This window comes from Microplitis mediator, chromosome 1, assembly GCF_029852145.1.
Source record: "Microplitis mediator isolate UGA2020A chromosome 1, iyMicMedi2.1, whole genome shotgun sequence".
NCBI lineage: Eukaryota > Metazoa > Arthropoda > Insecta > Hymenoptera > Braconidae > Microplitis > Microplitis mediator.
In genome coordinates this window covers 16667531-16678717 of record NC_079969.1, presented here as the reverse complement: position 1 = coordinate 16678717, position 11187 = coordinate 16667531, and the positions used below count along the sequence as shown (strand labels likewise).

General features: G+C 30.0%; 1 protein-coding gene across 2 annotated transcripts; it reads right to left on the bottom strand.

Moving 5' to 3' along the window:
* Window positions 1–3860: 3860 nt before the first annotated feature.
* Window positions 3861–10603, bottom strand: LOC130673873 (uncharacterized). 2 transcript variants are annotated; one of them, XM_057479088.1, is made up of 9 exons: window positions 10418–10603; window positions 10243–10338; window positions 10040–10157; window positions 9774–9977; window positions 7707–7853; window positions 7219–7327; window positions 6982–7140; window positions 6655–6905; window positions 3861–6560 (listed from the first exon to the last, which is right to left on the bottom strand). In XM_057479088.1, the coding sequence occupies exons 1-9, from the start codon at window positions 10513–10515 to the stop codon at window positions 6201–6203; spliced, it is 1542 nt and encodes a 513-aa protein (XP_057335071.1). In that variant the 5' UTR covers window positions 10516–10603; the 3' UTR covers window positions 3861–6200. The 2 variants fall into 2 exon arrangements, with proteins under 2 accessions (XP_057335071.1, XP_057335078.1); XM_057479095.1 differs by having other exon boundaries at window positions 6376–6560; window positions 6696–6905.
* Between the last annotated feature and the right edge of the window lie 584 nt (window positions 10604–11187).

The following is an 11187-nucleotide window of genomic DNA, read 5'->3' as shown; positions in this document are numbered from 1 at the left end:
AAATAAGAACCTGGAGGTAAAAAGTGAATTTAGAGAAAAAATTATATGGAATGAGGAGAGTAAAACTAAATATCAGCTTGCTACAATGAACGCGAATTTTGGGGAAGAGACGACAGAAGGAAGGTGGGAAGAGATAAAGAAAGTAATAAACGAAAATATGCACAAAGAATTATGGAGATGCAAACAGACAAAAATGGGGTACAAGAAATGGTGGGATAAGGAATGTAAAAGGAAAAAGAGGTGCGTGAGCGGATGCCTCAAAAGATGGAAAAAGGGTATAGAAGAAAAGGAAAGATACTTAGTGGAAAGGAAAGAACTTAAAAAGCTGTGCAAAGAAAAAGAGCAGAGGATGATTGAAAGGGAGTATGATGAAATAAGAAAAGCGCGAACTGAAAAAGAAGTATGGAAATACATAAACAAATACAGAAAGGAACACGTGCCAATAAATAAAGAAATAAAAATGGGAGATTGGAAAGAATATTTCATGGATTTGCTAGGTGGAGAAGGTAGTGGGAGATTGGAGCAGGATGGGAGTTGCAGAAGAAAAATACAGAGAAGAAGTCGAGGATAAGCTGACAGACGAGGAAATCAGGCGTCAAATCAGGAAACTGAAAAAAGAAAAGGCAACAGGAGAATATGGCATTCCAAATGAAGCCTGGCAATTTATGCAGGGTAAAACGGAGCAAGAGGTCTGTGACATGATGAAAAGGGTTTGGAGTGGTGAGGGCTTCCCAGAGGACTGGAAAGTGGGGCTAATTTCTCCAATTTACAAAAAGGGAGAGAGGGACAAAGTGAATAATTACAGAGGAATTTCGTTACTCAGCACCGGCTATAAGATATACGCGATGGTGATGAATGAAAGGCTAAAGGAGGAGATAGACAGAAAGAAGGTGCTGCCAGATACTCAAGCAGGATTTAGAAAAGGGAGAGGGACGATTGACAACATTTATATCTTGCAACACGTAATCGAGAAGGAGCTAGCAAAAGAAAAAGGAAAGCTCTTCACGTTTTTTGTGAACCTGAAAGCGGCATTCGATAAAGTAGACAGAAAGATATTGTGGGAAGCGATGGAGAAGCTAGGAGTAAGTCCAAAGCTCATTGATAGGATAAAAAGGATATACGAAGAAACGAAATGCAAAGTCAAAGTAGGAGAAGACAAATCAGAAGAGTTCTGGACAAAAGAGGGGGTCAGGCAAGGATGCCCATTGAGCCCAACACTATTCACCCTGTTAATGGCGGATCTAGGGAAGGAACTGGGAAAAGGACAGACAGGAGGGGTAGTGGTGGGAAAGAAAAAATTTTGGTGTCTGGAGTATGCAGATGATATTGTATTGTTGGCAACAAGCGAAGGAGAATTAAAAGAAATGATGGAAAGATTGGAAAAATACTTAGACAAAAAGAGGTTGATCTTGAGTGAAAGTAAGTCCAAGATAATGGTTTGCAAAAAAGCAAGAGGAAGAAAGAAGAAGTCAGATTGGCGTTGGAAAGGTAAAGAAATTGAAGAAGTGAGCGAGTTTTCATACCTTGGTTATGTTTTCAAAAGCAGTGGGAGCTGTGAAGGTCAGATTAACAATTTAGTGAAGAAGGCAACTATTGTGTGCAAAAGCACATGGAGCATAGGGGAAAGAATCTTTAGAGACGACTATCGCAGGAGAATGAAAATGTTTGATAGCCTCGTGGTGAGTGTCATGGCATATGGAGCAGAGATATGGGGGTGGAAGGAACGCACAGCACTTGAGAAAATACAACGGAAATACATAAAATGGTCGTTGGGGCTTGAACAAAGTACGCCAGATTATATTGTGTACGAAGAAACGAAAAGGGAGAAATCGTAGCTGAGGCTAGCAAAGAAAGCGGTAGACTTCGAGGAGAAAATACTCAAGAGGGAACAGGGGATCGTTAAAGAGTGTGTGGAAGAAAGAAGAAGAGGCAAAGGAAATAAAAATAATCTAGAAGATAGAATGGAATATGTTAAAGAATGTGGGTATAGCCAAGAGGGAATAGATAAGCTGAGAGAAGAAGGAGTAGGAATAGGAGCAGAATTAAGAGAAAGAGGATACGAGGTCCAGAGACAACTTCAGGTAGTGAGGATACAAACGCTAAAAAATAAGAGATACCAGGAAATCTACACGGGATCCAACGCGAGATACCTAGAGCAAAGAGGGGCGGGAGGTAGCCAAAAGATTCTGGCTAGAGCAAGATGTGGTAGCGCAGAAGAAGGAAAAAAGGTTTGGCTAAAAGAAGAAGAGAAAAAGTGTAAAATTTGTGGGGAAGGAAAAGATGTTTTTGAGCACTGGCTAGAAGAATGCAGAGAGATTGAAAAAACGGAAATGAATCTGAACGAGCGCCTGAGCGATAGTGGGGATGAGAGAGCAATAAAATGGCTAAGGGAAATTGAAAAGAAGAAGAGGGGGAAGAAAGACAAAGATAAGTGAGGGAGAGGAAAATCTACCAAAGAGTCAAATAGTATTTAATGGAAGAAAGAAGAAGAAAATCTAAGAGAATTTAATTCAATAGATTATGTTAGTAGTTGAACTTATTGTGTAAATTAAGTAAAAGCAAAAGTTTATTATTTGTTATGTTATCTTCTTAAAATATTAAAAAATATTAAAATATTAAAATTTTCTAGGTTAAAAAGTTTGATTTAATTTAATTTAATAATATATATGTCGGAGATAAAATAATACTTGGGTTTTTCCTGAGACTTGGGAAAGTCCCAACTATATTGAGTTTGTTTTTAGACAATAAAAACTTAGTAAAAATATTTTACAATTTAATCCGCTTAAGATTTTGTTAGTTTTCATATTTACGTTTATGACGGTAGACTTAAGTCGAAGGAGCCCGTCTGGGCATCCAACGTAGACACGATCGAGAGATAGCAATATTTTCGGTATAATGAGTTTTCAAACATATGGAAGTATTTGTACGAGTTTGTAAAAATTACCTGAGATATAGTTTTGGTCGATTCGGGGACTCAAGAATATTGGGTACAGAGAGTTAGTTCTAATTGAGCAAAGGAACGGACAACATTGCTATCCGACCGATCGTGTATTCGTTTCGATTTTAATTTTACCGCCGTATACATTTTACAACAGTAACTAGAATATTTTCAATAGTTGTTATTCTCTAGTAAACTAATCGCTTGTAATAATTTGTGTATTTAATATTGTGTAATATTTGATATTTTGTAATCTTTGATATTTTCTCGGATACTTTAATATTGTGTAGTTGTCCGATACTGATATTATTGCTTGTAATCTTATTGTTTAGTGTATACGATATTTGTGAGTAGTAATTACCTGTGTGTGTTCGTTAAATTGTTTAATAAATAAGATGAGTGGCAAAGATAACGGCGTAGACCCGAGTCTCATTAATACCTCAACTGGTAATTCGACATATATATATATGTAAAACCATGTAATAACCAGTCCTATTTCAAAGCCACCAGGCTGAAATATAAATAATAAATAAAATAAATAAATAATATAAAATAATATAATATTATTTAGAATATTTAAAATATATTGATAAAGTTATTTTTCTCTTAATATTTGTTATGTACAAATAAACACTGACGCCTCGAGTAAATTCTCGAGACGTGCAGCTGCACAAATACCTATTTTGCTCTAAGATAACTTTTGTTCATAGATAAGTGACTCATTTGTTAGTAACAAAAACGGAGAAAGCGCAAGAACAGAGCATGGATCATTCGAGAATATCCATTATCTCGATCCACCCCTCTATATCGAACGATGCGCGGGCCTGATGCCCAAGCGCCTCGTATTGATAAGAAACACTCTAGTTTTTCTCGATCAAGAGAAGACAGTCTGAAATATAGAATCATCGAGAGCAATCAGGCTCAATATTAAAAACCCAACTTCGTTCTCGCCCTTTTGAAATTATTGTTAAGAGTACATTAACAATTTTATAAATCAATTCAACTGTATATTTTCAAATCACTCAAAACTGTTCTTTTATTATTGAATAAATCGGATTAATATATATTAAGAAATATATATATTCAAACAACCAGTTTATTACAACCACCGAGTGGTGGCTGTTCAATCCATACTTAATTATTATTTATAATTATATATAAGTTCTCATTACGTCCAATTTAAATCGACCGCTCAACTACGCCAGCGCCAAAACATCAACCAGGACGTAACATACGGATCCGGAGCAATCAAAAATCAATCGTAATTATCGAAAAAAATTTATTGAATCTCGAAGACCGTTTTTAAGACGAGCAAAGATTTGGTAAATGTCTTTTTCGATAGTTTTCTTAGGATTTCTTCGGAACCGCACATCATAAAAAAATATAAAGACTTGAAGCTACAATTTGCCTTTTTTGTTTTTGTCGTATGACCATTTTGCTTTGAGTTACAATCTGTTGAAAATCACTTTAAAATTTGAAATTTTTTTAATATCCCTTAATTTTTATAACGAGTGTATAATTGAAAATTTTTTAAATTTTGAACTGTTACAATTTAATTCCCGGATACTTTTCGAAATTCCCCGATATTTCCGGTTTGTGGCCACCCTGACCAGGTCATTCCATTTGAAATTATTTTGAAAAAATATTTTAAGTCGAGTGTAAGAAAAAAAATTACAGCGCGTCATCAGATCAAGAATTGTTCAGAAACTTTTTTATTATACGCTTTAAGTATCAAATCATCGATTTCAGATAAAATTAATTAATTCATTTATAATACTAATAAATTACTTTTAAAATTATTTAAATTAATCACTGTAATATTATTTTGTAGTGTATGTTGATATTTTTTATTGAAAGTATTATACTAAACTTTATATATTCAAAAAACAATTTGGTAATTTCTATGATCTCTTATTTCAATTATTGTTAATAATTAATAATATATACTAGGGTGATTTGTTTTGAACGACTATTTATTTTTTCACTCCCACTTGAAAATATTGTTATAGACACTGAAAACAAAATTCCTTGCCAATTTCAGCCCTTAATTTTAATTTTAAGTACTTTATATTTGATTTTGAAGTTTTCCTATTTAAAATACATAGGAAAGTTGGGATTTTTTTTTAATTCTCTATAACTCAGCCGCATTTCAAGTTATCGGGTCACCGTTTGCGGCATTTTGTAGGTAATTCAATACTCTTCAAAAGTCTCCATAATAATTTTACTCGGACTCTAATTAATTTTTCTGTATTGGTTCTGAAAATAATTTTTTTAATAATAATTTGGGTTTTTAGTTGGTATTAACTAAATAACGAAATTTACAGAAAAAGTGCAGATAACGATTTTTTAGGAAAATTTATTCGCTACATAAAAGGTCCTCTTAGTTAAGTGGCTCAAGTCCTTCGTTCACGTGATACAGGGATTTTAGTAATTTTGTAAATAAAATATTTGTCAAAAATTTTTCCGAAGTTCGTCAATTTGACCCCCTCTGATTTTAATGACTGGATTAAATTAATGAAAGGAAAATTATTTACTGATTTAAAATTGAAATTAAATAGCATTTGGTGGAATTTTTTGACAAATATTTTATTTACAAAATTACTAAAATCCCTGTATCACGTAAACGAAGAACTTGAGCCACTTAACTCAAAGGACCTTTTTTGTAGCGAATAAAATTTCCTAAAAAATCGTTATCTGCACTTTTTCTGTAAATTTCGTTATTTAGTTAATATCATCTAAAAACCCAAACTACTATCAAAAAAATTATTTTCAGAACCAATACAAATAAACAATCAGAGTCCGAGTAAAATCATTACGGAGACTTTTGAAGAGTATTGAATTACCTACAAAATGCCACAAACGGCGATCCGATAACTTGAAATGCGGCTGAGTTATAGAGAATTAAAAAAAAAAAATCCCAACTTTCCTATGTATTTTAAATGGGAAAACTTCAAAATCAAATATGAAGTACTTAAAATTAAAATTAAGGGCTGAAATTTGCAAGGAATTTCTTTTCCAATGTCTATAACAATATTTCCAAGTAGGAGTGAAAAAAAAAAATAGTCGTTCAAAATGAATCACCCTAATATATACGCTTTCCGGGAGTAAATAAATGGTCGCTAATTTTTAATTGAATTAACAAAAAATTAATTAGCAATAATTACAGTAGTATTAATTTTAGTATAAAATTATTAACAATCATCAGTCCTTATCTATCTAAGTCTAAAATTTTTACAACTTAATTCAAATGTTATAATTAATTTTAATTATCACCAGATTCTGATATCGGTTTATCAACTTTTTTTTTACAAATGCAGTCTCTATTTTCATCAGAATTTAATTTCAAATTATTCTCTTCATTTTTACATTTCACAGGACTAGAATCAATGGACTCGCACACCTTATTTATTTCTAATGCTTGTTTACTTTCTTCAACTTTAAGATTGGAATTATCTAAAGTACTCTGTTTTATTAAATTAATTTCAACATCATGCCCATCATTTTTTAACGCCTGTATACTTCTTTCAAGCGAAACAGATTTATCAGCTTTGAAATTAACTGATGTCAAGTTCTCCTCGCTTGTATTTTTAATGGCGATTTCGTGGATCTGACCTCCGTGTAACTGAAAATAATTAATCAATTAATCAATCAGCTGTAAATTATTTTTACTTATTTTAAATTGCGATAGTAAAATAATTGATAAGTAATGTAAGTACGTTGAAATTATATATGGGTTGAATAGCTTGTCTTTCCGTACTCGGTAAATTTACATTCTGTGATTCCGTACTCGGTAAATTACTATTACGTGACTCCGTACGTCCGCATAATGAAAAAACAGAAAAAGGCCCAAAGCCCCAAAGGTTCAAAGATCCACCTCCGAGCACAACCAATACCATTCCAGTAATTAATATTATTCCAATTATTAATAATGGCGCGACGACCATTTGAATTGGGAACCAAAGATTTTCTGAAACAAAAAAAAAATTATTTTATTTCATTATTTTTTTTTTTTTTTCATTAAAAAAATTAAATATAAAATTTACTCGTCGCATTATTGACAAAATCTCCGACAGCATGGCCAATTAACCCAACAGGTGTTACTACACATGTCGCTATCATTTTAGACAGCGCCTGTGCTGGGGTCACTTGAAGGAATGGATTTTCCATCATCGCTTCGTAATATTTTTGACATTCATCTACAGCTGTAATAATAAATATATAAATTACATAAATAATTATAGTTAATAATAGTAGTAATAATTAGTAATTATTATAATTACAACTCCATGCTGTCCATAGTTTATCCCACCATGACATTTTATGCGGATTACATTGAATGGGTACCTGCGTAAACTGTACCTGCTTCACTGTCAGCTTTATCTCAGCTTCCTAATAAATTTAAATATTATTCTATAAATATAATTATTTAAATATATAATAAATATCCTGATAATTGACAAAAATCTACAATTGAAGACGTCAAGTTGACTGCTAAAAATTAATAATGCAAATAGCTGATGGTAACTTCAACTTGTCAGCTTTTTTCTCCCAACTTTCTGTCAGATTAAATTTAAATTTTGCCTGGCACTTTTTCCCGCCATTTTTTGATTCAATGTATTTTTATTACGCTGTAGATTTCTGTCAACTTGTAATTTATGTTCTAATCAAATTAAAGTCAAGACTTAGAACAGAAGAACTTGACGTTAAACTGACGGAAAAAACTAAACAGCAAATTGTTGAAGAGAAAATTTAATTATTAATTACTTACACGTAATAATTGTAACCACGTGATAATAAAACTCGCTGCGAATACCGTCAATAAGATGATAAGAGTTATTTTTAACATATTCCATTTTGTTGTTAATATTATCCATGAGATCCATAGGACAACTATTGTTATTAACGTTATTTCCTTCTGTAAAAAAATAAATATATAAATTGTAATATTTAATTATTTAATTACAGTAATTAATTAGGTATAAAATTCATGATTCTGAAATTAGCAGACGTCTAATAACATAGATTTTTTTTTAAACCGATAAATTATAAAAAAAAAAAAATTAATTTAAAAAATTGCACTAATAGTTTTTCAAATTTCCACATGTACATTTTTTTTTATTAATTAATTTGTTTGAAAAAAATCAAAAAATTGTCAATTGTCTACTAACTTCAGGAATAAGTGTAAATGTAGCAGAAATAAGATAATTCTTTAACAGGGTGGCCACAGAGAAGTGATTTCAAAATTCCCTGATATTTCCCGGTTTTCCAGTAAAGTTTTTCACATTTTTCCCTGATTTAGAAATTTTATTCGTATCATTAAGATATTTAAGAGAGTGAAATAGTCGAGTTTCAGATGAACTGTTTTCATAGACAAAGACCCAAATCATTAAATAAAATATTTCATTCGATGCCCAAAGTTATAAATTACCGAATGAAATGTTTCTCGTTCGGAAATTTGACTTTATGTCTGAGAACGGCTCATTTTAAATTTCCATTTGCTGATGCAAGTGCAACAATGACCGTTTCGTTTGTTCGCATGTGTGTGAGAAAGAGAATAGATAGCATATTCTCTTAAAGTTTTTATTATATTTTCATTTTTAATAATTAAATTTGATAATTAAATCATGCGAGAAACCATAAAAAATGGCAATAAAATAAAATAATATTGCCTACTTTTGATTATTCGATGTTGAAAATGTATAAGTTAAAATATTTAATAAGAAATTTTATGATTTAAATAAATTTAAAATACACTGATTACAAAAATTAAGAGATATTAAAAAAAATGTCAAATTTTTTAGTAATTTTAAACAGTTTGTAACTCGAAGGAAAATGGTCGTACAATAAAAACAAAAAGTCAAACTGTAGCTTCAAGTGTCTAGTTTTCTGAACTGGGTCTTAAAATTTTTTTTGTATGCACGGTTCTGGAGTAATAAAAAATCAATCATAATTATCGAAAAAAATTTATTGAAGCTCGAAGACCGTTTTTAAGACGACCAAAAATTTGATAAATTTATTTTTCGATAGTTTTCTTAGGATTACTCCGGAACCGCACATAATAAAAAAATATAAAGACTTGAAGCTACAATTTGCCTTTTTTGTTTTTGTCGCATGACCATTTTCCATCGAGTTACAAACTGTTGAAAATCACTTTAAAATTTGAACTTTTTTTAATATCCCTTTTCAAAATTTTCTGACATTCCCATGATATTTCCTGGTTGCATTAAATTCATTGATAATTTCAGATATTCCCGGTTCGTGGCCACCTTGTTTAATTACATCTAAAAAAATAAAATAATAAAATTTAAAAAAATGCATATAGATTTTTGAATTGTCTAATTGTATATTTTTTTATCTATATTTTATAAAAATTTAATTCTATTATTTCAAAGTTTCAAAAGTGTTCAGATGTCCGCTAACTTTACAGGATTCTGAAATTAGCCGTTTAATAATTTTTGAATATTTCTTTCAAAACAATAAACTTAAAAAAAATATACTTTGAAAAATTGCACTTATAGATTTTTTAATTTTCTACATGTGCATATTTTTGTTTTTTTTTTTTTCTTCAAATTTGATTGTTCCCAACTTCAAGATCGTGTGTGAATGCAGCAGACATCAGATAAATTTAAAATTACAGATAGAGTAAATAATTTAAAAAATAATATTTATAAAAAATGCACTTATTGATTTCAAAATTTTTTTAATTTGATTTTATTAATTATTTACTCTAGTTATTTGAATTTTTAAATTTGTCTGATGTCTGCTACATTCACACTCATGCTAACTTCAGAATCATGACTTTACTGTTTTACTTCAGGATCATATAAATACTTACGTGTATTATCAAAAAATATATGAATTCTTTAATAGATAAATAAGTATTTTGCGCATAAATTTTCTCTGGTTTTATAAAAATATGACCAATAATTGAATCTATTTCACGTATCGTAGATTTTCCGATGGCAAAATTTTTTAATTTTATTAAATCTGTCGTCGTTAATTCGACTGTTAAACTTGATGTCAACAAATTGCCATTTTTCTGAAAATAATTAAACAATTAATTACTTAATTGTAGTAATTACTTAATTCAAATAAAATTACCTCAAAAGATGTTGCCTCTAGTAACAAATTAACGAATCTACGAGAGAATAATTCATCTGGGATATCATTATTGCGATTTACGTTGACATTAAACGCATCAAATGACTGCTCTGTTGTTCTGAAATATATAAAATATGTGAAAAAAAAATGAATCAGTGTTTTGTTTAAATTAAAAAATCAAACTGTTGGTAAACAAAACCTACATTACATCAGTTGGTTTTTTTAAATGACTGCTTACTTCCAATTGCTGGGTATATTTGTTATAATATATAGAATGCGGGTCTATATAATGATCCCGGCTGTAATTATAATTAATTAATTGATTGATTAATGATTTAAATTTATTGACATGAGGTGTGAAGTAAATAAAGTTCTTACTTTTTTTTAGTTTCTAATGTTGGATCAATGAAACAATTTACTGTCTTACATATCAATAAAACAATGAATATTTTTAAATTATTATTAAGTTCAAACATTTTTACATTTTTTTAAATTTTTGGCAGATAAAAATATAATCAGGTGTTTATACTTTTTTTTTATACGTCATATATTTTTTGGTTATGAGTGATTATTATTGGATACATATATGTATATATATATATATATATATATATATATATATATTAGACTGTTTCAAATTAAGCGACTATTTTTTTTTTTTTGAAGAACTTTGAAAAATCGAAAGGGTATGTTAAAATATGTTGACAGTTAAGATATGAGCTCTTAATATTGATATTTAGAGGTGGCTGTTTATAATTTTCGGTTTTTCATTTAGTAACATGGTAAAAAATACATAACTTCCGAAAAAATCAAGATACAGAAAATTTCTTCCCAAATATTTTGTAGCAAATTTACCGACCTACAAAAAAGGTCTTTTATGATTTTTGCATAAATTCAACCATTCACAAGATAACCGACGTCAAAGTTTGATACAATTCGAAGAACTTGTTTTTGCTCGTTCTGAATTTTATACCATGTCGACTAATGAGAATTCAGCAATTCTTAATATAGTTTTTTGTAGGAAATTGAATGCTCTACAAAAAAAGTCTCTTATCATTTTTTGATAAATCCATCTGTTCAAAAGTTATTGGAGCATGAAATCAAGTTAGAGTAAATTTTTAGATCTTTTTACTTTTCCGGCGAAACTA

Coding starts and splice junctions, on each gene's coding strand:
- LOC130673873 (XM_057479088.1), bottom strand. CDS start 10,515: ATGTTTGAACTTAATAATAATTTAAAAATATTCATTGTTTTATTGATA. Junction 9,978..10,039: donor TAGAGGCAACATCTTTTGAG/GTAATTTTATTT, acceptor AATTATTTTCAG/AAAAATGGCAATTTGTTGAC. Junction 7,854..9,773: donor TATATTTTTTGATAATACAC/GTAAGTATTTAT, acceptor ATTTTTTTACAG/AAGGAAATAACGTTAATAAC.